Source organism: Manacus vitellinus, unplaced genomic scaffold, assembly GCF_001715985.3.
Source record: "Manacus vitellinus isolate BGI_N305 unplaced genomic scaffold, ASM171598v3 scaffold_32_pilon, whole genome shotgun sequence".
Taxonomy (NCBI): Eukaryota; Metazoa; Chordata; class Aves; order Passeriformes; family Pipridae; genus Manacus; species Manacus vitellinus.
The window spans coordinates 6,684,740-6,711,880 of record NW_021940460.1 but is presented as its reverse complement, the minus strand read 5'-3'; the positions used below and the strand labels follow the sequence as shown (position 1 = coordinate 6,711,880).

Below are 27,141 nucleotides of genomic sequence, written 5' to 3'. Positions count from 1 at the left end.
TGCCGGGGGGGTGTTTGGGGATAAGGGTGATTGGAGCAGGTGGAGGCTCTCAGTGGGTGTTTGGGGAGCGGGTTGGAGGCTGTTGGGTCATTGGGGGAAGACTAGGAAGGAGTTGGGCTTGCTGAGGCAGGGATATGGGAAAGGGGATTGGGATAAAGGGACAAGTGGATGGGGATGTGGAGGGCAATTGAGAAAGGGGAGACTGGCAAAGAGTGGGGGCAGGAAGTGGGGCTGGGCAGCCCCGTGCATAGTGGGGCTCTCATGAGGGGGTGTGTGGTACCCGAGGGAGGCACAGGGTGGGAGCAGTGTCTGTGCATCACCCTGGGCTCGGGTGCTGTGTTCCCCTGCTGTGTTGCCTTTGCAAACCCTCCAAACTGCCTCTCTGCTCCAAGGAACCGTCCGGAGGGCAAAGTGCTGGAGACTGTGGGGGTGTTTGAGGCCCCGAAGCAACATGGCAAATATGAGACTGGTCAGGTAAGGGGTTCTGGGGGCAGAGCTGACCCTGGTCATGCCACAGGGATCAGACAGCCGAGGGATTTCCCGTAAGGAGGCTGTTGTAGTATAGCAGAAGGCCAGAAGTTTCACAGCTCAGTGCTCTTTGTCTCTGCTGTGTCTGCAGTTTGTCAGTCATCTGACAATAGCAGGTCGATAAGAATCTGCAGCCCGACACAACAGCTCTACAATGACATTTGCTCCACTGAGGGTTCTCTCCTTCAGGGATCAGAAGAGACAATCTCTGAATTTAAGAAATAACAATTAAATTTGCCATTTCTGTGCTCACGACTCACAGCTCTATTTCTGAGCAGTCTCTCCTGTGCTGGTCTCCTTTCTGCTGCTCTATTACTGATTTAGTCCCCTTTTATGGGATAGATGTTACATGGATTTCTCCTCTCATCCCTGACTGTTCGTGCTCGCTGTTTCTGCTTTAGTTTCTCACAGTGGTGATTCTCCCTGTATCCCCATCCCACGCATTCAAACTCTTTGTAAACTTTTCTAGTTTTACCTCAGTTAACAGATCTTTTAAATATTATCAGAAAAGGGCTTTTGGCTTCATGTTTTCTGTTGTATCTATGTTGATTAAAGCTTACTGTGGATTCAACTTGCAATTGTTTGTTCCTTTCAGCTCTTCCTGCACAGTGTGTTTGGCTATCGAGGAATAGTCCTGTTTCCCTGGCAAGCCAGGCTTTATGATCGGGATGTGGCTTCTCCTGTCACAGAAAAGTAAGGATTTGAGGGTTTGTTCTGGCTTATGTTGCTGTACTGTTACATTTTCATTTTGTAGCAAGTTTCCTGGTCGGGGTAAACAAATGTTTTTAAGGAGGCCAATGGTCTGTTTGCACGAATGTAAAGTAGGAGAGGTGCTTAAAGAGATATTGCAGGTGTATTAATTTTGTGTTAACTAGAGATGGGATGAAAGTATATGTGTGTGTGAAGGAAATAAAAAACAATTAAAAATTCATGCTCCTGGCATTTTGCTTTATAAAAAACCCACCCATTTTGAGTTAGCTCCAGGTTCCTGTGTTCCAAATTGCAGGCTGCTGCTGCTCCTTCTGTAAACTGCCAGTGAGTTGGATTTGTCAGCCTCCTCCCCAGCTTCAACCCACTAGGCCAAGTTCATCCTTCTTGAATTGCTGTTTGGTTCTCTCCCCTCTTGCATCTTTTTCCCTGTGATGAGGTGTGCTAGGAAGGATCAAGCATAGGAATACCCATCCCAGAGAGGAGACTGGACTGAGCAGGAAGAACCTCTGAGCTGTCTGACAACAGAGCTGTTGTGTCTCTGCCAAACACTGTCAGTGCGCATCTTGGCTGATCTGTCTGTAATTGTGTGGGTGGCTGACAAGGATTTGGTTTGGATGGAATCAAATGTTTACAGACTGTGAAATGTATTTATTTTTAAAAAACCATTGTTTGTGTACGTGCTTGGTTCTGGTAACAAGAAATTGCTGCAATCCTGCACTTGAGCTCAGAGCTCTGCTTTTCTGTTTAGGAACGAGAATGTGGCAGGCCATGGGTCCAAAGAGGTCAAGGGCAAAACACACACTTACTACCAGGTGTTAATAGATGCCCGGGATTGTCCACATATAGTAAGTAAGGAGTAAACTTGGTATTGAAACTCAAGTGTCTTCTTATATGTGAGTGGGTCAGGTGGACAGGCACTGAAAGAAAATGGCTGTGGTGGCTAAATTTGGCTAGGACGAATTCGTTCTTCAAGACATATTTTCCCTGAGAAAGGTACACTGGAATGTCATATGACTGTTTTCTGGATCGTGTTTCCCCTTTCCAGCCTCCTTTCCTCATCCTGTTATCGTTCCCACTCTGTTGCATGCACATTGTGAATGTGGGTTGCAGCACTGAAAATGCTCCTCACTTGTTAGTCAGTCTAGAGGAATGAAAAGGAGAGGTGTTCTGAGGTGAATTGGTTAAATAAACATTTCATGCTTTACAAACCACAACAGTAAATTGAAGCATGGCTGGAAACTGGCCCACAACAGTCCACACAGAAAGACATAAGCTTCCCTTTTTCTCAGTCCCAGAGATCACAGACGGAAGCAGTGACGTTCCTGGCAAATCACGACGACAGCAGAGCCCTCTATGCCATCCCAGGTGAGCAAAATCCTCCTTCAGCCTCTGATTGTCGTGAGGGGAGGTCAGAAGAGTCATCAGTGGTCAGCTCCTGCCAGCAGCAATTCCTACAAGACATTCCTGTTGTGGATTTGTCCGTAGTTTAGGGCCGGGCAGGAAACAACTGAGTGATTAAAGTACATGAAGCCCTTTGGAGAGCTGGAAGTTGGGCACTCTGTGATCAGACACAGCTGTGCCTGATTTAATCTCTAGACATAGGTCCCATACAAAGTTGCATATAGGCTGTTCTCTGTTTGGGGCAGTGCAGGCACTTTGCAGGCAGTGTGTGTTTATGACAGCAATCATTCCATGGAGAAATCTCACAGGAGAATGCTGCCAAGGGATATTGCTGACCTATTTCCTCCATTCTTGGTTGCAGTCGTGGTATTAGCTTTGCCTTCTGCTGACAAAGTCCTTTTCTTAACTTGTCACTAGTGTGATCCGTTTTTCTGCCAGGAGACTTCCGAGCTGCTCTTTCGCTGGGGAAGTTCCAAGGCTTTTGGGGTTTCTTTTTCAGGTTTAGACTACGTAAGCCATGAAGATATCCTTCCCTACAGCTCCACTGATCAAGTGCCCATCCAGCATGAGCTCTTTGAGAGGTTCCTCATGTACGACCAAACAAAAGGTAATTTCTGGCTTCACGGGGAACTCTTCTGAGCCAGATGCCCGAGGTGCTCTGTAACAAGTGCTCAAAACCCATCGTCTTGGATATAGTGTAAAAATGATATCTGGTTTGGAGTTTGTTACAGTAAAGCCACCTCTCAGTAATTTTTTTAACTTGAAAGGAGTTACTTTGAGGGGAGAGCACTCCAGGTACAGTATTGCCTCTCATAAACTCTCACTTTTCCTTCCCCATAGTCCCACCTTTTGTAGCAAGGGATACTCTATGTGCATGGCAGGAGAAGAACCACCCCTGGCTGGAGCTCTCTGATGTGCACCGAGAAACCACGGAGAACATCCGCGTCACAGTCATCCCTTTCTACATGGGCATGAGGGTAGGTGTGTGCTGCATGTTGGTGTGTTAGTTCTGCCATCTGCTTAACTGACATGTTTTTCTAAGGCCAGTTTACTGACTTAGGGTACTTTCTCCTTACTGGAGAAATGACATTTTAATCGCAATTAATGACTGAAATGACTTTAATCACTGTTGCAATTTCATTCTCATGATGTGCGGCAGAGGTGTGAACAGGAAACTGTTTTGTCATGCATTTTTGGAGAACAGCCCCTGTATTTTGGCATTTGCTTGTTATCGGTAGGATGGGAATTACCCTGTAATGTTCTGCAGAGCAGCGCTAGCAAGATATTTAGGAAGGCTTGTGAATTAGTCCTGTACTGCCTCACTCAGAGATGGGTGGGCATGAGGTGGCACTGGGGCCATCTGCCCTGCAACGACAGACACATCTGTTATCCTGCCCAGTGGTGGGCTGCGAGTGTCTGCCTGTTTCCTGGCTCCAGTGTGGGTTAGAGGGTTTGGCTGAAGCCTTCTGGATTTAGCTGATAACCATATGCTCTTTATAGCATAAGAACTTCATGTGGACCATCCGAAATAATGAGGCTCCAACAGACTCCTGAGCGGGAGGGCTGGGAATTCCCACAGTGCTTTGATTTCTGAGCACAGCTGCCAGGGACTCCGTGCTGTGGCAGGTGGATGTTTTGGTGTGGATTTGCAACTTCTGTGGAGCCCAACTGATGTTTGTCCCAACCTTGTCAGAAAAACAGGTGCCTGAAGGCAAGGAGACGGGTGTTTCTAGATCTGTAGAAAGTGCGTAATTAACACGGAGCTCAACCCTGGGTTGTCATGAGATCTTTGCAAATCTCCCACTTCGTGATTACATGTATAGAGCAGAGCCAGTCCCAGGCTGTGCTGATGGATGGCCTTGGAGAGCAGCTGTCTGTGCTCATGTGAGTTGTCTGCGTCAACCTGGCACGGAGCGAGAGCCCCTGTGCTGGTGCTGTGCTGACAGCTGAAGAGGTTTTGGCACCGTGTGTTGAAGGGCAGCTGCTAAAGTCTTTTGTTTCTTTTGACAGGAAGCCCAGAATTCCCATGTCTACTGGGTAAGTGACTTTTGTTTCACGGAGCAGCTAAAGGGAAGGAGTTTATTTGCTGTGGCATCATTGCTGTGTGATAAGCTCTGAGGGAGAGTAGCCCTTGCCTGGCAACTGTTTCCCAGTATCGGCTGTGGGTTATCAACTGGCTGCAGCTGATTCCAGTCCTTGATAGCAGTCTTTCTTCTGTCCAGTGGCGCTACTGTATTCGCTTGGAGAACCTTGACAGTGAAGTGGTTCAGCTCCGAGAGAGGCACTGGAGGATATTTAGCTTGTCTGGCACCTTGGAAACGGTCCGGGGCCGTGGCGTTGTAGGAAGGGTAAGTATCATGCAGCCTTTTTTTTTTTTTGGGAAGCACAGCCCTTTGCTGGAGCCCTCTCGGTTGGTTGGGTTGATTTGCCAGTGAATTGCTTAGTGGGCAGTGGAAATAGATGGAATGGGAAACTGGCAGTGAAAAGAGTCACAAGCTTTTCGTCTGTTGTTAAGTCTGCATGAACCAAAACTTCACACTGAGTATTAGAGAATGATCCTAAATGACTGGTGATGGGAAAACTGGAATAATAACAGAATTCTGGCACTACTCACTGGGCGAGTTGTTTGCTGTGTAATTGGTAGTGGTGCTGAGGTGTGGGTCTCTGGGTTTGGTTTTTTTCATGCTATATAAATTTCCTGTTGATGCCCGTCTTTGGAAGAATATTAAGATTTGTTGCTGATGCCCAGTGGTCTTCTGTCTCCTCAGGAGCCAGTTCTGTCCAAAGAACAGCCAGCATTTCAGTACAGCAGTCACGTCTCCCTGCAGGCTTCCAGTGGTCACATGTGGTAAGAAGCCCTTATTACTGAAGGAGTGTTTTAGATGTGGGACCTCACAGTGGTGAGCTTTGCAGCCTGGAGTTATGGCTGAAAGCTGTGTGGAAGTGGACTGGATGGGACATATTTAGTAGCTAAAATCTGATGAGCTTCTCTCCAGCTGGATCCTGGTTAGTGATAAGATGATCTGTTGATTCTCTGCACCAGGACAGGTTCTAGGCTAATTTATTCTCCTTCTGCGGTCTGTACTAGACTGGATTTGAAGATACAAATCAATTCTCTATCATCTTCTGCTGTAGTCAGCTTCTGTCCCTTTCACTCCATGGTGCAAGAAGCAAGGCCTTGTGCTGGTGATTCCCTTGGCAGCAGGGATGTGGGTACTGGTATCCCTCTCCTGGGAAAGGACTGGGCTTTAACTCTATCCCTATGCAGTTCTGTGTCCACAAGGAATTGGCATACAGGGTTTTTCCCAGTGTAGACCAGATAAGGCCTTCAGTCTAACTGATTTTCAAGCCTCCTCTTCCGTGAGAGCGGGTAGGGAAGTGCTCAGCAGAGCTGTTCTTTCCCTGTACCACAGGGTTAAAGCAATTTCCCTTTATTTGCATTTTGGCTGTGTTAGCACATTTAGTGTCAGCTCTCTGTGGACAAGGAATGCACAGACACTTCTTGTCTTCTGTATGACAGGTCTTTCTGGTGTGCATTTTTTAATCTGCTTCAGAGCTAAGCTGCCTTTGAGTTGGGAAAAGCAGGAGAGCAGCTCTTTGCATATAGGATACACTCTGGTTTGCCATGTCAAGCATTTTGAATTGCCTGAATGCATGCCCTGGGAAATGAAACCAGATGATCTAGTAGTTTTTTCCCTCCTGCACACTTTCTGAAGGGAAAGAGGCAAAGGTTCTGTAGCTCAGAAGCTGCTCAGCTTGATTTCTGGTGTTCAATTGTGTTCTCTCTGTCCTGAGAACCTATTGGTTTATCCCCATGATCCTTGTGCCCATATCATGTCCTGCAGTACAGTTGGCTGTTGTTCAGAGCTGTAAACAAATTCGTTGTACAAGGACAGGCGGGTTCAATTCTGAAATGCAAAGCAGAAGCTATTCCAAATTACATCTGTGATGGGATTTCTTGTTGTCACAGATGACTTAACAAGTGGAACTTCTGCCAAGGAATACAAACCTGAACTTACGTGTAATCAGTTTGTAAAAATAACTTGGATGGTTCTGTCTCCTGTGGAGTGGGAGTTGGGTGAACACTGCTGCAGGTGCATGGAAGGTGCTTGCCTCCTAGGGGCTCCAGTCATCACAGCTTGTGCAGGAAATGTGTTAGAGATGTGATGTGAAACCACCCAGGAGTCCTCAATAAATGAGTCATCTTGGCAGCGGATGTTCCTGCTGCTGAACTCGTGTCCTTGCTGCTGGACCAGCCTTGCAGACGAACCCTCAGAGTCCCTGCACAGGATATGGAAGAGCTCATGTCTTACCTTCTTGCTGATACTTCCTAGATGTGTTTGTCCCTGGCCTCAGTGTCATCTCTGCCATTATTTTGCAGGGGTACTTTTCGATTTGAGAGGCCTGATGGCTCCCACTTTGATGTCCGAATTCCACCCTTTTCTCTGGAAAGTAACAAAGACGAGAAGACCCCTCCCTCCGGCCTTCACTGGTAGATCAGAGCGAGTGCTGAGACCCACAGAGGCCTGTGTGTGTTGTAGACCTTTGCCTCCCCATTTATGCTGCAGCCAAGAACACGAAGCTTTTAAACATTTTAAACCATTTTTGTTTTAACTGTTGTCTGATGGGGAGGCTTTTTGGAACTTTAATACTGGCTCTCTCAGGCTGCTTGTAAAACGTAAGCTGTGTTACAGGTAACCCTTCCCTTTGTGGCACCTGCTGGGGTTGGAGCTGGGGGATGTAGATGGTGCTGCTGCAGAAGAACTGGCCCCCCTCGGCAGGCCTGGACCCTTTCCAATGTGTTGTGACTTCTCTGCAATGTGAGGTTTCTCTAATAAACTGGCCCTTCCAGTTGCAACCAGTCTTCCTTCATAAACCAAGGCCTTGGCTTTGCATCCAGCCTGTCCCAGCTTGTTGCTCCCCTGTGTGGAGTCAGCCCAAAGTTCTTGCCGCTTCAGAAGGCAGCAGTGAAGCTGTTTTAGGGAGCAGGAATGTGAGCTCAGCATCCCTGCAGTGCAGCTGCTTTTTGGGATTCAGCCAGGGCTAGAGCAGCCCGTGAGCTCCACTCCTCATGGCACTGGGCTGTGTGCTGTGATGTGAAGCCTGTTTTTTTGGACAAGAGGGTGCAGAGGGGACAAGGTGGGTGACAGGTGGTGCTGAGCAGGTGCTGTCACAGTGTCCTGTGTGTGGTGACCACCAGGCTGTGTGTTATGATGGTACAAGAGAGCTAAAGGGAGCCCTCCCCCTGCCAGGGCTTGCCTTGCTGCAGGGATTTATATCCCAGCTGCTGGGAGAGTTCTTCCCTGCTCACGTTGTGGCTGTGTCCATATTTCCTTGGTTGTTTCTGCTTTGAGAGGAAGAACTTGTTTTCACTTGAAGTGCTGTCAGCCTGGGTGAGGTAGTGCTTGGCTTTCTGCTCCTGTTTGCTCAGACTGTGATTTTCTGGTAGTGTGTGTGAAGGGCCCTGCAGAGCTGTGCAGGTCACTGTAAGCCTATGATATATGGATGTTAGGGAATTTTTACACATGGAGGGCCAAGTCCACAGTGCAAGTCAGGTGTTGGTTCTTCTTACAAGCTCGAGCAGCTCTCAGGAGCTTTGAGGATTGCAGATATCTAGAGAGGTATCAGCCTTTGTGGTGGGACCCTTCTGGCTGTCTCTGGGCATCCAGACATCTGAGTGACTTGCAGGGGCAGAGGGCTTTGTGGTAGTCCTAAGCAGAAAGTTTCCAACCTTGCTCCTTCCCCTGGTCTTGCTGAAATGATAAGGTATAACTTCACTCATGGGATGTTTTTCTTGATTTAGAAGTATCTTAGTTATTCCCTCTTCCCCCACGTCCCCTCTGAGCAGCCTCTTTGCATTTGGCTCTGCAAGGCAGAGCTGTGGCACTGCTGTGGGCTGTCTTGGCTGATGGACAAACAGCCTTGACAGTGGGAGAGATCCTCATGCTCTCTCACAGCCAGCAGATTCCTGTGTAGAGAGACTTATTACTACAGTGTTTATCTGTCATTGGTCTCTTCATTTTGTGTCTTCCTTCCTCTCAGGTAGTACAAGCTAATATTTAGAATTTGAAAGGTTTAAACAGCCAGTCTGCTTTTAAAGGTAGAAAAGGATCCCTGAAGACCAGCCCACAGCTGACATGATCATGACATGATCAGTCATCCTGATTTCCTCATAGGAGGAAAAGGGGTGGGGGGAAGATGCCTCAAGTTCAGAGGCAGCAGGGATCTGCAGGAACCTGCTATTTCCCTCCCATGCAGTTGCTTGGTTGGGGTGGGAGTAGCAGCTGCTCTGCCTTTCCCTCGGGTTGCTCCAGCTTTACTGGCAATTGCAACACCACTGTCAATGTTTAACCCTGCTGCTCACCCGCGTGTTTCTGGGGTGCTGTGGCCCTAATGCTTCCCATAACAAGCAGAGAGCTGTTATCCTACAGGATGGAGTAGTCCTTGGGCAGGGGCTCTGCCAGGGTCAGCCTCAGCAGCTGTGAGGTGCCCATGAGTGTCTTTGGTGTGATATGCCCCTGGGGCTGGGGAGGGCTGAGGCCTCTTCGTAGGAGCAGACATTCCTGGCTGGATAATGATTGGCAAGACCGAGGTCACCAGCGGTCACCAGCGCTGCCGGTAACAGACGGGGTGAGGCATGGTAGGAATGTTTCTGCTCTATCAGTCTTTGCGGAGTGGGCAGTGCCCGACCTGCCTGGGAGCCTGGCTGCCATGCCAGGGGCTTGGCAGGGCCTTTCCCCAACTGCTTCATCCCTCAGGCCCCTTCCTGGAGCGCTGTCCCTCTCTGTGTAAATACCTCTGTACAAAGAACCAACCAATAAAGCGCTGAAGGAACGGCTCTGGCTCACGGCTCTCATTGCCCGCGGCACTACGGGCACCAACCTCACTCCCCTCTCCTCTGATACCAAAGAGCAGCAGAAACAAGCTTCTCAACACCAATTTGTAGATGTTAAAAAGGGCATTCCTCTTTATTCAGCATGCTGGACGTTCGGAGGATAGCTCCTCTAATCCGAACGTGCCAAGTGACACGGACAGGGCTTTTTATTACACATACTGTTTACATGTTCATTAGGTATTCTCCTTTACTTAATACATATTCATTAGGATTTTTTACATAGCAACTCCCCTTTTGGAAAGTCCTTTGGTCCTTCCGAGTCTTCCTCGTCGTTTTGACCTCAGCGCTGGCGCAGGCACAGCGTCATTGTGCTTCACCCCCAAACCCTGAAACGTTTGTTCTTTATTTTATCTGGGCACACAGAACTTAGTTTACGTCCGGTTTGTTCGAGTTACATCCCTCATCCATCTAACTCTCGAGGGCTTATTCTAAGATTACATTGTTCCTTATTTGGGCATTCCGGGGTACTGTGAGTGAAGTTTCTATTTCTCCTCTCACCTCTCCTTCCCGGGGCTCGCCCCGTGCCCTGTCCCGGGGGGTGGGAGGGTGTCTATCCCGGGAGTCCCTCCCCTCTCTCCCCCGTCCCTCCCTCTCGCCCGCCACGTGGGTCGCTGCGGGGCCTCCCGGCGCGCCGGAAGTGACCGGCGGCCGCGCTGGGTGATGGTGATGGCGCGCGGGCGCGCACCGGCCCGCGGCCGCTGAAGCAGCAGAACAAGGCGCATCAATGGCGGCAAGTCACATGCGGCTCCTCGCAGCGCCCGCGCCGGAGGTGAGCTCCCCGTCCCCGCGGGACGAGCTTCCCCTGCCGGCCCCCGGCCCGGCTCTGACCGTTCTTCTCTTCCCCCGCAGGGCCGCGTCCCCGTCAAGGCCCAGCCCCGCCGGCGCCTCCGCGCATCTCAGCAGGGTAGACCGGGCGGCACCAGGGCCCTGCAGCTCCGCGGCAGCGCATAGGAGGCGTGTGAGGGGCCCCCGGGGGGGAACCGGGCGGGGCGCGGGCTGGTTGCGGGGCTGTGGGTGGAGCGGGGAGCGGGTCGGTTCGGGTGTTTGCCGGAGGGGGTTGGAGTGGGGCCGGTGCGGGTCTCGATGTGGGTGATGGAACTGAGCCGGTTTGGGCATATGCGGGGAAATGAGGAGCTGTGCCAGGGAAAGGAGTGGGTGCCTGAGCCAGTTCTGTTTGAGGCAAGCGGAGCATTACTGGACCGAGCGGGTTCGGGTGGAGGTGTGGAGTCTGTTCTTGATCCATGGAGGCGGGACAGGAGCTGGGCTGTGGGCCGGGACTGATGCTCTGCAGTGGTGCCCACAGGTGCTGGCAGAGAAGCGAAGCCTGGGCAGCAGGGATGGGCCCCCGCACCTCGTGGTTGTGGTGCAGCTGCACAGCAGGGCTGCAGCCCAGGACACCCTCCGGCTGCTGCAGAGCCAGGACTCGGCCGTGGTCCGTGTGGATGAGGGGAGAGCTGGTGGCTTTGCCCTCCTCTGCCCCCGATTCAAGCAGCGCTGGCGCTTTGTCACAGCACAGGCAGGTGAGGAAGCACAGCTGTGGGTCAGGCTCTTGGCTCCACACCCCTGGCAGCCCCAGTAAATACGTGTTCTGTGTGCAGGGGACCTTCACGCTGTCTTAGACCTTGCCAAGGTCGCTGACTCCCTCCTGTTCATCCTGGACCCTGTGGATGGCTGGGACAGTGCAGGGGAGCACTGCCTGTCCTGCCTCTTCGCACAGGGGCTCCCCAGTTATGGTGAGCCAGCAATGTTGAGGGGTTTGGGGGGGGTGTGGAGGTACTTGATGGGGATTTGCTGTTGCAGTAATTAAAAACTCCACTTGTTAATAGGCTATCACAGGTCCTTGATCTGTTTCTGTGCACAGATCAGTTGGGTGAATGCCGTTCTCGTGGTGCCTTGTTGTGTTACTCCATGGTGTGGGAGTACTGGAGATAAAAGGGTGTTGTGGGTTGAGGCCCCTGGGTGTGTGGTGGTGTCAGCACTGTGATGGTTATGAAAGTGTGCAGAGCTAAGGGATTCAGACACTTTCTTGCTAAATTCAGTTCTTGTGCCCTTATCTCTAGGGTCTCATTTAATCTCGGAATCTTATTTCTGAAAACAGGTTTTGTGTCTCAGATGTTCTTTTGAATGTGTGAATCACATAGGGTTGGAAGGGAACCCCCCTGTCAAGGCAGGGTACCTAGAGCAGGTGACACAAAAATGCATCTAGGTGGGTTTGGAATGTCTCCAGACAGAGAGACTCCACACTCCCTGGGCAGCATGTTCCAGTGCTCTGCCACCCTCCATGGAAAGAAGTTCCTCCTGATGTTGAGGTGGAAGTTCTTGTGTTTTTAGTTTATAGCCATTGCTTCTTGTCCCATCACTGAGCACCACTGAAAAGAGCAAAACTGCCATTGCACCTTGGGGTGCAAATCTGGTTATTTGGGTTGCTGATACCTGAGTGCTTATCTTTATTTGGTAAAAGGGGCATAAGAAGGTTTACGATCTGATCCTGAGCTCTGTTCTCTGCTCGGCAGCTCTTGCTGTCCCAGGGGGCTCCGACTTGCCCCCTAAGAAGCGGATAGATGCCAGGAAGAAGCTTGCCAAAGCCACTGAGAAGCGCTTTCCCGAGGCCAAGCTGTTCCCCCTGAACACGGAGCAGGAATCCTCGCTGCTGCTGAGGCACCTCAGCACCCAGAAGCAGCGTCACCTCGCGTTCCGGGACCGGCGCGCTCACCTGCTCGCCTACGCTGCTGAGTTTGTGCCTGGTCAGGAGAGCGACCTGGTTGGGACCCTGAAGGTGTCTGGCTTTGTCCGGGGACAGACCCTCGATGTGAACAGCCTGGTGCACATTGTGGGGCATGGAGACTTCCAGGTCAGCCAGGTGGATGCTCCCCCTGACCCCCTCTCTTTGAACCCCCGAGTGGTTAAAGGACAGAAGAGGAGTCAGGACATGGAGATACAGGTGGGTGTGGGGCCAAGGGCTTTGCCAGTCCTGTTAGAACACGAGGTTTCTAAACTTCCATGGGGAAAATACAACTGGGTGTATGTGGGCAAGGGGAGGGGAAAGGGAGTTGTATCTGTGTTGTGCTGCAGGGCTGAGGTTCCTTGCCTGCTGCATGTAATGAACGTTATGGCACGACAATAACGAATGTGATTCTGAAAGCAGTTTACTTGAGATGGATTGCAGAGCTTTAATTAGGTGTGTTCAGAGTTGGGAACTCTGCTCTTGCTCTTCAGGAGGACCCTGTAAATGGTACTGATGAGATGGAGGAGGATGTTAAGGTCCTGATGAAGGCAGATCCAAGCAAGCAGGAGTCTTTGCAGTCAGAAGTGGTTCCCGATCCAATGGAAGGGGAGCAGACGTGGCCTACTGAAGAAGAACTGCAAGAAGCAGAGGGTGTGTAGCAGCAATAGTTCTGTCTCTTTTCCTTGTTGCTGTTAAGAGGGTTGTCAGAAACCTCTGTCACCAGGATGGCTCTGAAGAAGCATCCTATTTGGAAGTCCAGGGTTTCCATTCCTAGTTCCATTACCTGACCAGCAGGCTGTGTGGTTTGCCTGGGAAGTTAGCAGGGTTACATTTTGGCTGTCCTGACAAATTCTGTGTTGGGAAGTAACAGTTGTGGTGTAGATCTGATCTTGCCTGTCCTGGTGCAAATGTTGCTGAGGAGAAGGAGAATTGTTCCTGTATTAACCACTGGTGGGAATCCTACAGATTCTCTGAAGGCAAACAGGAGGGTGGTGAAGGTCCCCAAAGGCACATCCAAGTACCAGGCTGCCTGGATTGTGGATGATGGAGAAGAAGGCAGTGAGAAAGATGATGATGAAGATGATGACATCGATGATGATCTGATGGAAGAGGCAGTTTCCCAGGTACGTCCAAGAGCTGATAGTACAGGTGATCTCCAGGGCATTATTGCATATTCTAGGACAGTCCTGTCCTTCCAGCTTGCTCCATGCAAGGGCATGACACAGAGCCAGGACTTGCCTGGATTTCCACGGTCAAATCTCTCATGTGTATCATGGTACATCTTTGGCCTGTTAGACACCAAACTGAGGGGCTAGGGTCTCTTTGGGGTCACAGATCACACAGTGTGAGCACACACAGGGTTTCAGTGCTGCATGGACAGCTCTGTGTTCACGGGCTCTGTGCTGCCCTGTGTCAGGAGGGGGAAAGCAGCGAGGAGGAGCCTGGAGAGGAGGAGAGCGAGACCATGACCGTTTCCGAGTGCTTGCGGGATGACCAGTACGACGAGAAGATGGAGGAAGATGATGCTGGAGAGATACAAACAGCAGAGAATGGATGAAATGTTTCCAGATGAGGTGGATACACCACGTGATGTACCTGCCAGAGTCAGGTAACAACTGGGATGCTTTCCAGAGGAGCTGAAAGGTGCCTTTCTGTCTAGTTTGGTGAGGAAGCCTATGATGTCTTAGCCGTGGTGTCTGAACCTGGCTGAAGGATTCTTGTGAAGACTCACTCTTAGGCTCTGAGGCTTCCAGGGCAGGCACTAGTTGGGCCAGCAGGTGGGCCTGGGTAGCACCTTGCAGCAGGGAGAGCTGGGTCCTGGGCTGGGAGTGGGAGGAGGGTGGCCCTGATGCAAGGGCAGGTTATTTAGGGAGTTGACTGCTGTTTTTAGCTCTCTCTGCACTAAGATCTTTCTTGAGGGTTAGCGTTTGCTTTGCTGTCTCTGAAGGTGTGAGTCCCTGTGCACCACAGGAGGTGCTGGTCACACACCTCCATTGGTGAAGGTTTGTCTTTCCTATTTATTCTCTAGGTTCCAGAAGTACAGGGGGTTGAAAAGCTTCCGGACTTCCCCATGGGACCCCAAAGAGAACCTTCCAAGGGATTATGCCAGGATTTTCCAGTTCCAGGACTTCTCCCGAACCAGAAAGCACCTCTTCCGTCAAATAGAGAAAGAGGAGACTGAAGGAGCCTTGGTAACTCTCTTTTGCTGATCTCTTTCCCTACTGTATTCCTTTGCTCCTAACAGGAATGACTTAATCAGGCAGGTGTTCATAGCACGCAGCCCTAAGTTCAGATGAGGATGTTCTCCTGAATTCCCTCCCTAACTCAGGCACATCTTATTTTTGACGCTTTTTTTGCTTGAGAAAAATATTCACAACTTATCCTCTGTTGGCAGGTGGGCTGGTACATTACACTTCATGTCTGCAATGTCCCTGTCTCGGTGATGGAGAGCTTCAAGGAAGGGAAACCCCTAGTCCTGTTCTCCCTACTTCCCCACGAACAAAAGGTGACTGTATGGCCCTGCTGATAGCTTGTAGGTGTGCAGCTCCTTGGGATTGCCTCGGGTTGGAGGGGATCTGGGCTGAAATCTCCCTGCATTGCTCATGTTTCAAAGTAGAGAATTCCCTTTGGTCAGAGCAGGCGGAAGCTGCCCGGTGGTTTTAGGATAGAGTGTCTGAGCTTGGCACTGGGGACCAGTGAGGCTTCAGGAAGCCATTCTCAAAGACATTCATGTCTGCTGCAATGTCCTGCTGCTTTCTGCTGTGCACCATTGCCTGCTAGCCCTGCTATCAGCCCCTCACTGTGCTGCATCTTGCAGATGTCTGTGTTGAATTTCCTGGTGCATCGGCATCCAAGCAACACCGAGCCGGTGAGAGCCAAGGAGGAGCTGATCTTCCACTGTGGGTTCAGACGCTTCCGAGCATCCCCTCTGTTCTCCCAGCACACCTCAGGTTTGTGAGGGACTGGGCACAGGTGCACCAGGAGGTGGGGCTGGGGATTCTGGGGCAGGAAGCCAGTGATGTCTTAGCCATGGTGTCTGAACCTGGCTGAAGGATTCTTGTGAAGACTCACTCTTAGGCTCTGAGGCTTCCAGGGCAGGCACTAAGTTGTGGGGAGTGGAAGGGCTTGGGCCAGGTGGCTCACTGGTCCAGGCAAGGTGGTGGCAGACTCCACACAGTGAACTGGTAGTTCAGAGGAGCACCTTTTTTTCCCAGATGCTCTGTGCCAGCAATGGAGGGGTGTTTGTCACCTCTTTTTGTAAGGTGCAGAGCCTGTTTCCTGGGTAAGAATGGGCTCAGTGGAGTTTCCCAGAGCTCTGAGGACTGCTGTCAGCTTGATCATTGCTGTTCTGTCCTAGCTGATAAGCACAAGCTGGAGCGTTTCCTGCGCCCGGATGCTGCCCTGGTGGTGACTGTTTATGCTCCCATCACTTTCCCTCCTGCCTCAGTGCTGCTTTTTAAACAGAGAAGTAATGGTAAGTTGATAAATGCTGAGGATGTGGTGTCTGGGAAACAAACGTTAGCAGACTGTTCCCATCCCCTGCTTACAAGTGCATCTCTCCAGAAAGTATGACTTGAAAAAGCTGTCCCTTTCCTGCTGTTTGAGAAGATAAGCCCAGTCTCCATCCCCATTATCACATTTATCTGTCCCTGCTGTGGGGTTGCTCTGGGCCTGGAACCCTTTGGGGAAGGGGGTTGTGGTGGGGGAGGCAGTGATGGAGGCACCTGCCCCAGTGCAGTGGTGGCTCTGCCTTGCAGGAATGCACGACCTCATTGCCACGGGCTCTCTGCTCTCCGTGGACCCCGACAGAATCGTCATCAAGCGGCTGGTGCTCAGTGGCCACCCCTTCAAGATCTTCACCAAGACGGCTGTCGTGCGGTACATGTTCTTTAACAGAGGTATGGCTTGTCTCTGTGGTGGGAAGAGGGGACGTGGAGGCAGAACCCCTGCTCCTGTGGAAGCAGTTGTGTTGTGGGCTGCACCCCTGCTCCTGTGGAAGCAGTTGTGTTGGTGCAGCCCAGCCTGTTCCTCACCCGCCTTGTCATGTTTGATCTCCAGAGGATGTGATGTGGTTTAAGCCGGTGGAGCTGAGGACAAAGTGGGGACGTAGGGGACACATCAAGGAGCCATTAGGTAGGTTTGATCCTGTATTTATCTCTGTGTTGTTGGGATGGTGTGGTTCTTCTGGGCAGGAGAGACTGCTAATGGCCTCTTCTGCTCTCTGCCTAGGGACCCATGGCCACATGAAGTGCCACTTTGATGGACAGCTCAAGTCTCAGGACACGGTGCTGCTGAACCTCTACAAGCGCGTTTTTCCTAAATGGACTTATGACCCCCATGTTCCGGACTCTGTGCCGTGGGTGAGGAGTGAGAGTGCGCTGCCAGAGCAGGAGGTGGAAATGGAATGAGTCTCCAGCATAGCTGGAGTTTGTGCCTTGGCTCCCTGGATGCTGTTCTTGCCTGTGCACAGTGAGGACAGCACTGATGCCTTGGACGTGTTACTGCTGGGGTCTGTAACAGGGGCAGCTGTCTCGCCAGCTGCTGCTCAGGTACCAGCTATAGCTATTTATTTTAATGGAAAATGTCAAAAATATTTAAGTGCCTTTGTCTTGGTGGTGGCCAGGAGGCTGTGTGCACCCCTTGTCTGCTGAACCCCTTGTCCCATAGGGGTTGTTTCTTTCCCTCATGCCCTGCACATGGTGTGTACAGGGATTTTGCTGTACAAAGGACAGAAATTTGCTGCCAGTTCCTGTGATGCTGAGAAAGAAAAGCTGAGTAGCAGCTGGGGAGGGTGACTGAGTGCAGGTCTCTGGAGGCCTGTCCCAGAACAGGGCAGCTGGGAAGGGGGGAACAGGCAGTCCTTTGTTTCCAGGCCCCCCTCAGAGATCAATGCCAGCTTCCCTTATCCCTCCACAAAAATTACCAAATGTTCAGGGTTGTTCATTTGTTTTTAGTAGCATGCAAGCCACTGTACAAATTCAGAGTGAGGATTCCACTGCTTGAGACACTGCTCTGTACTCATTCTGCTTTCCCAGAGAGGTCTGTGAGCCAGGTCAGGGATCTCAGGTCCACGTTTCCCCCGCACAGCACGACGCAAACATTCTCCACGTCCTGGGGGACTGCCTGGAACTTCTCCGAAAGCACAGCCGCCAGTCCTACTCCTGCTGTTGGCTCAATCAGCAGCTTCATCCTTTCCCACACCAGCTGCGTGGCTCGCTGTGGGGCCAGAGCAGCAGCTGTCAGCCCAGCAGCCGGGACAAGCTGCTCCAGGGCTGGGAGGGCACTGCGTGAGCACATCCCTGCAGAGCCCTGGGAAGGGAGAGCCCTTTCCAGCTGGAGACAGCGTAGGTGTCAGACAGCTGTGGTGGTGAGCAGGGGCCTGTGCTGTCCTGGGAGTGTGTTAGGGTGGGAGCAGAGGGGCAGAGTGGGAATGGAGGCAGCTGCCTGCTGGCAGCTACTGTGAGAAGGGAACTGGGAGCCTTTACCTTGATTTCTTCCTCTGAGACTGTCAGGACATCATCAACCAAATCCCTGATGATGGGCCACGTGTTTGGTCCGATGCTGGTTTTAACGGCATCTGCGATGGTATCCCGCGGGTGGACGTTGGGGGTCAGCTCCCCTCTTACCTTGGACTGGTAACAGTCATCCACGTTGCTTGGCTCAGCAGCAAACACCTTCACATCTGGTCTCAAAGCCTGGCGAGAGAAGGAGGAGCCACTTGGTTGACAACTGGTATTTGCCTGTCTGCTGTCCCAGTGAGTGCAGGACTGGGCAGGGACCCCAGGCACCCACTGATTTTCACACCAGGGTCTCTCCAAAGTTAAAAGCTTTTGCCTGCCTTGGGAGCCCTGCCCTTCCCAGAAGGAGGTGCAGCCACTGCTGCCCAAATGAGTTGTTGCCTACCTTGATGGCAACTGCTATTCCTGCAACCATTCCTCCACCTCCGACAGGAACCACCACTGCATTTACTTCAGGTGCCTGTGCACAAAGGAAGTGTGAGTGCTTCTGGTATGTCGTGTCCCCCTTTTTGCTTGTGCCCCTGTCTAGGAGGAGCAGAGCCCAGGGCTGGGCTCTGTATTTCTCTCACCTGCTCCAGCACCTCCAGGCCTATTGTGCCTTGCCCTGCGATCACTGCTGGCTCCTGGTTGGGGTGCACCATGACTCCTCCTGTCTCCTGCACTACACGGGCTGCTGTTTCTGCTCTGGACTAAGGGAAAGCACAGATGGGTCACCTCTCAGGCTGTGCCATGTCCCTGGCTGGTCTCCCCTGTGCCTTACCTCATCGCTGGGCTCACATGGCACCAACGTGGCACCGTAGGCACGGATGGCAGCTTGCTTACACTGCGGGGCTGTCCGGGGCACCACGATGTAGGCAGGGATCCCTGTGTGATGAAAGGAGGCAAATCCAACAGCCACTGAGCACTGCAGGAGCAGGCCATGCCTTGCCTATGCTAGCTCCTGCACACGTTCAGGAAGTGGGATCTGTCTTCTCCAAGGGAGGCTGCCTCTGCATTTATGCTGGGCCCTCTGCCCGGCTACTCAGCGCTGGGGCTGGATGTCGGGGGGTGCCTTTACCTTCTGCCTGGGCAGCACAGGCAAGCGCCTGCCCGTGGTTCCCACTGCTGTGTGTCACGACGGCGCGGGGCAGCTCCCCTCCTGTGCGCTCGCTTTCCTCCACGAGGCTCCTCACGGCGTTCAGGGCGCCGCGGATCTGGAAGGAGAGCACAGGGCTCTGTGTCGCTGCCCCGGAGCTGGTGTGCTGGGCTGAGCGGGCAGGTGGGGCATCTCCTCTTTGCAGCCTTCCCTCTGCCCTAAGGCAGCACTTCAGGCCCCGTGGGCAGGTGGGGCATCTCCTCTTTGCAGCCTTCCCTCTGCCTAAGGCAGCACTTCAGGCCCCGTGCAGGATGTCAGGAGCCACATCTGCTTGGAGGGCAGGTGGGTACCGCCGCACGGCGAGTTCCCCAGCGCAAGAAGCGACCTTCGCCCCCGGGGGACTTGCAGCGCTACGCACCTTGAAGGAGCCGGTCCTCTGGAACAGCTCGCACTTGAAGAGCAGCCTCCGGCCTGCCATGCGCTCCAGCCCCGCCGGCAGGTGAGCAGGGGGGGTGCGGGGGACGCGGCCCCGCACCGCCGCTCCGCGCCGCACCTCTCCAGCCCCCGCGCGCGCGTCCGCGGCCTCGAAGCGCTGCCAAGTTGCATGTGCGCGCCTGCGCGTGCCGCGCCGTTGGCGGCGTGTCCTGCGCGGCCTGCCGTCTCGCGCCCCGCCCGCCCCGGCGCAGCCAAATGGCGGAGGGCTGAGCGCGTCGCGTCTCGGCGCCGAACGCGGGACATGTGGCGGGCCAAGGCCCGCCTGCCGCCGGCGGCGCAGGAGGTGACGGCGCACGGGGGCACCTGAAGAGCTTCGCGGCCCGCCTTCCCGCTGCCTCTCGCTGCACCGGCCCTCGCTGCCGGTTGGGTTGGTCGGGACGACAGCGGGGGTTCCTCCGGGTGGGACGCTCAGCGCCGGCCGGTCCCGCCGACGGACCCCGGGGCCGACCCCCGGTACGCTGAGGTCCCTGCGAGTAATGGTAGCGAGGAAATTGAGTGAGGCAAGCGGGTAACAGCCCCGGCCTCGGGGATCGTTAATCCGTGCGCGCTCCGGGCTGGGCTCCCTAACGAGTTTTTGTGTAAATACGGTTGAGGGAGGAGGAGAGAAACGTTACCAGGATGTAACCAAGAGGGGAAACGCGTCTTTAGCTCAAGCGGTCAGTTGGCAGAGGGGGGGCTGCTGGGGACGGCGGCCCCTGCACCAGCTGCTGCTGAACCTTTATGATGAAACTTTACTCCTTGTGTACTCGTGCTCACGTCTTGTGTTGTCTTTATCTGTCCCTTGTCGGTGCTTTGAGGAAAAACCTATTGCAGGATGTGTTTTGTAAATGAATCAGGCCAAGGATTTGGTCGACTTTGTTAGAGTTTCTCACTTTCTGCTCTTACTCTGTGATTTTCTGTAAGCCTTTACACAGGTTTTCAGCTCAGTTCTCTTAGACCTGCCCTGAGGATGGCAGGCTCTTTGCCTTTACTTAATATTTCTCCTAAAATATTTGTCACAGTATTCTTTGGTGCCTGGCTCGTTTGTGATGGGAATAACTTTCTTCTGTCAAATGTTTTCCCCCAGAAAACATGAAGGAGGTGAAGGAGCCGAGACACCGCAAGGACAACAGGCGCCCAGACCAGGAGATTTACAAGCCTGGCCTCTCCAGATTGAGGAGCAAACTGGTGCCATTAAAGCATGAGGCATCAGAGAAGGAGAGGAGCAGAGCTGAGGAGGGCAAGGAGGAGAGTGCTGGGGACTCTGTGAGAGCAGGGGCTCCAGCCGTGGAGGATTTCGGCAAAAGCGACGGCCCCAGGCAGAACGGCCCTTCTCAGGAAAGGGAAGAGACAGAGACCAAAGGTGGCCTGCAGAGCCAGGAGAGCTTGTCCAAACAGCCCACTGTGGATGAGTGGTGTTCCAAGACCCCCAGGAGAACCAAGAAACCGGACCAGCAGATCTACCAGCCTGGGAAGCGCCTGCATTCGGCTGCTAAAGAACCGTCCCTGCGGTCGGCGGCCGAGGAAGCCACCGGCAAGATGGAGCAGCTGAAACTCGAGAGGGATGAAGAGACTGAGAAAGGCGCTGGAAAAGACAATAACAGGAAAATTAAACCAAGCAAGGAGGATAGAGAGGGGAGCCAGGCGGGGGAAGGAGTGAAAGCCTCAAGGGGAGATAAAGGAAGACGAGCAGAGCGAAGCGACAGGACAAGGAGGGGCGATGAGGGGATGCAGGGGAAGCTGGGCTCTACCAAGCGATATTCCCGCACGGACAAGCGCCGGAGCCGGTACCGCACCTGCAGCACGAGCTCAGCTGGAAGCAGCAACAGCATAGACGGAGCCCTGCTCGTGGATGGGGTGGAGAGGCGCCAGGAGCGTGCCAGGGAGAGAATACGTCCTAGGAAGCAGCTCTCTGTGTCCTCCACTGACTCCTTGGACGATGACAGGTTCGATGAGGCAGAAGCATACATCTCCAGCAGCAATTCGGACAGGAAGAAGCATTCAGAGCAGAGTCGAGGTTCCAGGAGTGAGAGCGAATGGAGCAGCAACGGCAGGGAAGCGAAGGGACCCTTTCGAGTCACATTTGACAGCAGGACCATGAACAGGGATGTCAGTCTGACAGACACAGATAAAAAAAAGTCCCTGAAGGCATTTGCTAGTTGCAAAGACTCAGAGACTTTGGAGCCAAGGAGCCAGAGCAGGGAGCCCCAAGGGAGGGGCCGTGGGATTCTCTTCCTGCCTGCCAACACGGACCTGTCTGCCAGCACCACGGGTGCCCCCGAAACCAGTCACCCTGGGCCCAGGCTCCTGCTCGGCGGGGCTGGCAGCAAAGGCTCCCGGAGCCGGGGCCGAGGTGGCACCGCTCGCAGGCTGTGGGACCCAAACAACCCGGACCAAAAACCCGCCCTGAAGAGCCAGACTGCCCAGCTCCACTTCCTAGACACAGACGATGAAGTGAGCCCCACCTCCTGGGGGGAAGCCCGGCAGGCCCAGTCCTCCTACTATAAATTCCAAAACTCTGACAACCCCTACTATTACCCTCGGGCCTCCAGCCAAGGCCCCCAGTATCCATATGGTGGGTATTCCCTGCAGTATCCCATGGGTCCAACCAATGGCGTGTACCCAGGAGCCTATTACCCTGGGTACCCCGGCCAGGCGGGGCAGTACCTGTGTGGCCCACTCCCCCCCACTGCTCTGAGCCCCGAGATGGAGCAGCAGATGAGGAACATGCAGCAGCAGGAGCTCAGCAAACTCCTGCGTGAGGCTGGGAACCAGGAGCAGCAGCTCAGCAACCTCCTTTCCAGAGACCGCATCAGCCCCGAGGGACTGGAGAAGATGGCCCAGCTGAGGTTTGTGCTCAAGAAGGGGTGTGAGACCGAGTCCTTTCCGGGGTGGAATAGCAGGGAATGGTGTCTCCATGGGGATGTGGTATACTGAGGGTCTGTCTCAGAGACTGGGAGATGGGACAGAGGATTGCTGGTTTTTGATGTGCTGAGTCTGTTTGTGTGCCAGTGGTGTGTGGGCGTAGGAAACTGTGGGTGAGGATGTCATTTACCTGAGCTGGGAACTAAGCCATGGCTTATTCTGCTTGGTGGATGCCTTTCTGGTGTTGCAGAGACACAGAGGAGCAGGACAAGCACCTGCTGCAGATTTGGGGTTCTTCTTTTTCTTGCTGGAGCTGATTTCTCAGTTTCAGTGCTCTCAAATGCTCTCGGTGTTTGCTGTCAGACTTCTGCTTTCTCACCTGTCCTTGGTTATCCGCTGTCAGGATCATGTTGTGGGCTTCAGGGTGTGCTCAGGAAACATTTTGTAGGTTTCTGGTGCTGTGTGACAATGGCAGTGCCTTTCAGATGCTGTGTAGTTTTGCTCTTGATGCCTCTCAACACTGATGCTCCAGTGGAAGTAGCCTGGTGATGCCAGGCTAGTGAGAGAGAAATGACACTGGTGCTCTGGAGGGTAGTTAACATGGTCATAGCAAGTTTCTACTTGGCATCTTTCACCTTTGCTTGTGACCTCTGTGTCTCCAGGGCTTCTCTGGAGACTTATTATTTTCAGAGCTGACTGGCAGCAGATCTAGCAGGTGAACTCGTTTCAGGGCTTGTTCTGTGTTTTGGGGACTTGCACTGTAGACCACAGGGTGGGATATGTCTGTGCTTGAAGCAGCACTGGAGGTTTCAGATCTTCCTCAAGGTGCTGAGGTCACCTGGAGCTGTTGTCCAGAGGGAGAGAAAACACTGTGCAGCCTTGCCCTGGGAGCATCAGCATGGTTGGCCCTGTCCCTGCTGGTGGTGTCCCTTGTCCCCTGCCTGTGTCTGAGTGAGTGCTGCCAACCTGTTGTGGAGCTGTGTGTGGGTTCTTATCCGAAATCCAGCTGCAGAAATGTCCAGTTCTCTTGGTGTTTGTGCTGTCCAGGTGTATGTGTGCAGGGTTTGGGGACTGCATGGGGTTGGGTAGCAGAACCTCGCTCTGTGCTTTCAGCAGGAACCTGCCAGGCATCCTTCTCTTACCCTGTCAGGCTCTTCCAGGCTTTGCCACCTTTGCTGTCGTACTGTTTTCTGTAGGACTCGAAGCATTATAGGGAATAAGACTGACAAGGCAGGAAGAGCTGAGGATCTCCTTCACCATAAACTTGTCCCACATATTGCAGAGCTGTTTCTAGCCTGCAACTATCTTATTAAATTTGGGGGAGGAATTCTACTCCAGCATCTAGGCAGGGCTCTAGGTAGTGAGATTTCTGGGACTCTGAGGCTTTATTTCCTTTGGATGTGATGTTCCCAACTTGTCCATTTTTGAGGAAGTGTGATCTGTGTTTCAGTTGGATAGAAGGGAGGGAGATGGGGATCATTTTAATGGCAAGACCTCTGTTGCCCCCTGGTTCTTTGTGTGTTTGTTCCTGGCCCAGACTTTGTGCTCAGAAGGAGCAGAGCCTAGCAGCACGTGTGTCCACTGTGTTGGTATCAGGAGACACTTATGCCTTGCTGTTTCCAGTAGCAGGACTATAGCAAAACTCCTTGCTCTTTCCTAAGCCTGATCCATTCTGATTCACATGTACAAGGGAGATGGTCCTTTTGGACTTACCCCCTTGGAGAAGAAAGGGTGTTGGAGCGCAGCAGCTCCTGTCTCCCTTTGGGATGGGTGTGGAAGCAATGATTTGCCATAGTGCTGCTGACAGCTCATGCCTGCTGGACGTGAGCAGCAGGTGGTTCAGCACGTGTTTCCTGGCAGCTGGAGCCCGGGCAGTTGCTGTTGCATTGACAACTGGTTGTGTTTTGCTGCAGGGTGGAGATGCTGCAGCTCTACGAGCGGTGCATCCTGATGGATATCGAGTTCTCCGATACCCAGAACGTGGACCAGTTGCTGTGGAAGAATGCATTTTACCAGGTGATCGAGAAATTCCGGCAGCTCCTCAAGGACCCTCAGGGGGTAAATGCCCAAGAAATTCGGAACAAGCTGCTCCTGCTTCTGGATGAGGTAAGAAGGGAGAAACATCCTCAGATTCCACTAAAACTTTGGGTGGGATTGACTGGTGTTTAGAATGGGATGGTGTAATGGGGCAACTAGTCTTCTTGATCCTCTTTATACCTCCATGTGCCTTAGGTCATCCTTGTCCAAGGAGAATGCTCAGACAGGTTATGGTTAAGTGTGGCAGGTGCATGTCCAGGTGAATATTTATTATAATTTAAATCGGGCTTGTTCTGGTGTACTTTGTGTTAATTAGAAATTAATTTAAACTAAAATGAAACAAATACCCTGAAGTGTAAATAAACAGAAGCATTCCTGGAGATGTTTGTGCCATCTTTATCGAATTTGCTTAAAAGTCATTCTGTTAAACTGTGCAGCTCAGTTTATTCTTTGTACTAGGTAGGTTGACAGCCCCAAGAGGATGTGTTCTATAAAATTAGGGTGGTGGGAAGGGACAGTTGGAGGCCTTTAGTCCAGCCTCCTGCTCAAAGCAGGACTCAGCAAACAGTAGACCAGGTCAGTCTTGATTTTGCATAGCTCAGTCTTGAAAATCTCTGAGGCTGGAGATCCCCCAACGTCCTTGTTGTGTTCTGAAGAGAAACAACCCAGACCTCAGGAGAGGGACCTCCTTTCTTGCATGTGGCAGGGATGGTATGGTGATTTTATGCTTGTCATCAGCAAGATTATAACATACAAGTATATGTGTGTTTTGCAGGGCTCTTCTTTTTTTGATGGCCTACTCCAAAAGCTGCAGGTGTCCTACCAGTTCAAGCTAGAGGACTACATGGATGGGATGGCCATCCGCAGTAAGCCTCTCCGGAAAATGGTAGGTTGGCTTCCACCTGGAACTTCTCATCCTGGTGATCCTCTGCAAGATGCTGAACTCAGTGTGCTGCCCTTGCTGAGAGACAGGCAGCTGTACTCCAGACAGAGTCAGTTTGTTTGCAGGGAGTCTTTTTCAGCTGCTGGAGAACTTGTTGAACCAACTCTGGTGCATTAACATTTTTTTATCTTTCTTTGCAAAGAACTTGTTTTGTACCAGCTCTGTGACCAGGGTCAATAAAGGGAAAGAAGTGTCCAAGGGCACCCTGATTTTTCCTTAGGTATTGAACATCTCTTATTTCTGTCTGGGATCCAGAATAATGAACAAGGAAAGCTGGCAGTTGCGCTGCCTCCCTGCCATGTTGCCCTGAGCTGTGAGTGCAGGTGCGAGGGACAGCTGGGAAAGGATATTTTAGTCCAACTCCATTCCCAGAGCGATGTGTTTATTTAACAGCTGGCCTCAAATTGGTCATGGACTGAACAACTCCCTTCTGGAGAGAGGTGGGACATTCTTGTAAGAGATGAGGTGTTTAGGGATTGACTTGCCCCTGCAAATGCTGAACCAGTGCCATGGAGCCCTGTGATTTCATTCTGCTGCCCTTCTGTGAGACCTTCGGTGTGTCACTGACCTCCTCTTGGCTCTGCACAGTCCCTGTGTGCTTGCTGGGTGTGCAGGTGACCCAGGGCAGTGCAGGTCCCACGTGAGTGCTCCTTTGCAGGTGAAGTACGCCCTGATCAGTGCCCAGAGGTGCATGATTTGCCAAGGGGACATATGCCGGTACAGAGAACAAGCGAACGACACGGCGAACTACGGCAAGGCACGCAGGTAGGAACACAGGTACCATGTTCTTCACGGCAGCACAGAGCACAGCTCTGCCTCTGGCTACGAGGGATGGGTCTTATTTCATCCTTGAACTCGCCTCTAGCCAAAGAAGTCTTTCCTCTCCTTTTAAAGTCTTTCCACTCCTCTCTTGTATCGCAGTTCTGTGAAGCTGAAAGTTGTAGCTGAGATTGTTTTGCTATTCCAGAGAACAAGCCACCAGACCCAGTCATCATCTGGTGTTGGAAGTTGTCCTGTGCTGATCCTGCAGCAGGGAGGGTTTAGGCTGCTGAGGCTGGCAGAGTGGCCATTGTATTTTCTGGTGACTTTTCATGTGGGAGAGGATCCCAGAAGCATCCATATGTTCTGGCACTTATTGCTTCCTGTCACTGGTGTTTTATTTCTGGAGCAAAGACTGAGGGGACAGGGAACAAGTGTGCCCAGCATGTGGGATGGAGCCCTGAAGTCTGTGGAGGTTTGGAGAACAGTGCAAGGAAAGCTGCTCAGTATGGGGTCTGTGGACATTGTGAACTGTGCTGATAGGGAGGCTGGGAGGAGCACAGAGAATTCATGGTATGTCTGCACAGTGTTGATGGATCCCTGTGGCATGGTATAAGCTGGAGAGGGAAAATAGAAGACTGAAGGGATGAATGGACTGCCACTGAACAGGTCCTCTTCTCTTGGGATGATTAAATATCTTAAAAGTAAGGGGAACCAGCTAAGGAGTGTGGAGGGTTTGGTCCCAGCTGTCATGGAGCTAAAAGAGGCTGAGAGAGAAGCATTCCCTGAACAGCCTATGCTCTATGTGGGGCTGTACAGGGCAAATGCTTCTTATCTGGCTAAACACTGGTCTTTGGGCTGAGCCAAAGGTGTTTCCTTCTGCAACTGGATCTGCCCCTTCTTGTCCTGTGCCCCATCCCTCTCCAGGCCGGGCACAGCTTGCTGCCGGTGCACTCTCCTGCAGGCAGAGGGCACTTGTGGAAAGGGTCTGTTCCCTACAGGACTGCCCACACTGAACAGCAAGGGAGGCAGCCTGATGTCCTTTCAGTAACCCTTTCTCTCTGGCACTTCCCTTCTGCAGCTGGTACCTGAAGGCTCAGCAAATTGCTCCCAAAAACGGCCGCCCGTACAACCAGCTGGCACTTCTGGCCATCTACACGGTAAGAATCCCATCATGCAAGGGTGTGCAGACATAGGGAGAGCCTCTGG

The 27,141-nt window shown here is 52.5% G+C and overlaps 5 protein-coding genes and 2 non-coding genes across 8 annotated transcripts in view; 5 read left to right on the top strand and 2 right to left on the bottom strand.

Annotated features, from left to right (window-relative positions):
- The window catches only part of TMEM199 (transmembrane protein 199), a 3,458-nt gene extending 3,367 nt beyond the window's left edge, over positions 1-91 (bottom strand). Inside the window, exon 1 of the mRNA XM_018076548.2 lies at positions 70-91. Within this exon, the coding sequence (XP_017932037.2) occupies positions 70-91 (22 nt within the window). The remainder of the gene's footprint in view (positions 1-69) is intronic.
- A 68-nt stretch (positions 92-159) lies between these two features.
- On the top strand, positions 160-7,498 carry POLDIP2 (DNA polymerase delta interacting protein 2). The gene is made up of 10 exons (XM_008930561.2): positions 160-474; positions 1,124-1,221; positions 1,988-2,084; positions 2,529-2,604; positions 3,140-3,247; positions 3,481-3,617; positions 4,651-4,677; positions 4,863-4,988; positions 5,409-5,488; positions 7,022-7,498. Exons 1-10 carry the CDS (start codon positions 169-171, stop codon positions 7,134-7,136), a joined length of 1,170 nt encoding a protein of 389 aa, XP_008928809.2. The 5' UTR covers positions 160-168; the 3' UTR covers positions 7,137-7,498.
- Positions 7,499-10,622: 3,124 nt separating this feature from the next.
- Positions 10,623-16,852, top strand: TSR1 (TSR1 ribosome maturation factor). Its single transcript, XM_008930560.4, is given in 14 exon segments — positions 10,623-11,055; positions 11,134-11,268; positions 12,049-12,476; positions 12,752-12,911; positions 13,227-13,384; positions 13,678-13,781; positions 13,783-13,869; positions 14,290-14,452; positions 14,656-14,766; positions 15,079-15,211; positions 15,619-15,735; positions 16,019-16,159; positions 16,320-16,394; positions 16,491-16,852. Coding segments are annotated over 14 exon segments (2,385 nt in total). The 5' UTR covers positions 10,623-10,661; the 3' UTR covers positions 16,670-16,852.
- Positions 13,926-14,018, top strand: LOC112841191. Its single transcript, XR_003212817.1, has one exon. It is a non-coding gene; the product is annotated as a small nucleolar RNA SNORD91 family (small nucleolar RNA).
- On the top strand, positions 15,266-15,358 carry LOC112841190. Its single transcript, XR_003212816.1, has one exon. It is a non-coding gene; the product is annotated as a small nucleolar RNA SNORD91 family (small nucleolar RNA).
- Positions 16,853-17,190: 338 nt separating the features above from the next.
- Positions 17,191-19,592, bottom strand: SRR (serine racemase). Its single transcript, XM_029961276.1, has 8 exons — positions 19,512-19,592; positions 19,273-19,446; positions 18,837-18,972; positions 18,540-18,643; positions 18,349-18,468; positions 18,165-18,239; positions 17,747-17,956; positions 17,191-17,477 (listed from the first exon to the last, which is right to left on the bottom strand). The coding sequence occupies exons 1-8, from the start codon at positions 19,590-19,592 to the stop codon at positions 17,280-17,282; spliced, it is 1,098 nt and encodes a 365-aa protein (XP_029817136.1). The 3' UTR covers positions 17,191-17,279.
- Positions 19,593-19,948: 356 nt separating this feature from the next.
- Positions 19,949-27,141, top strand: part of SMG6 (SMG6 nonsense mediated mRNA decay factor) — a 108,690-nt gene continuing 101,497 nt past the window's right edge. For both annotated transcript variants that reach the window (XM_008930438.3, XM_018076774.2), the window contains exons 1-6: positions 19,949-20,005; positions 20,416-22,177; positions 24,107-24,299; positions 25,006-25,116; positions 25,832-25,938; positions 27,014-27,092. In XM_008930438.3, the coding sequence (XP_008928686.2) occupies positions 20,421-22,177; positions 24,107-24,299; positions 25,006-25,116; positions 25,832-25,938; positions 27,014-27,092 (2,247 nt within the window). In that variant the 5' untranslated portion in view covers positions 19,949-20,005; positions 20,416-20,420. The remainder of the gene's footprint in view (positions 20,006-20,415; positions 22,178-24,106; positions 24,300-25,005; positions 25,117-25,831; positions 25,939-27,013; positions 27,093-27,141) is intronic.

Excerpts from the sequence above, each read along its gene's own strand:
- POLDIP2 (XM_008930561.2), top strand. The coding sequence starts at position 169 with ATGGGGATGTGGAGGGCAATTGAGAAAGGGGAGACTGGCAAAGAGTGG. Across the intron at positions 1,222-1,987 it reads GCTTCTCCTGTCACAGAAAA|GAACGAGAATGTGGCAGGCC; the intron begins GTAAGGATTTGA and ends TTTTCTGTTTAG. Across the intron at positions 2,085-2,528 it reads CCCGGGATTGTCCACATATA|TCCCAGAGATCACAGACGGA; the intron begins GTAAGTAAGGAG and ends CCTTTTTCTCAG.
- SRR (XM_029961276.1), bottom strand. The coding sequence starts at position 19,592 with ATGTCCCGCGTTCGGCGCCGAGACGCGACGCGCTCAGCCCTCCGCCAT. Across the intron at positions 19,447-19,511 it reads GGCGGGCGGGGCGCGAGACG|CGCTTCGAGGCCGCGGACGC; the intron begins GCAGGCCGCGCA and ends GCAACTTGGCAG. Across the intron at positions 18,973-19,272 it reads AGAGGACCGGCTCCTTCAAG|ATCCGCGGCGCCCTGAACGC; the intron begins GTGCGTAGCGCT and ends CTCTCCTTCCAG.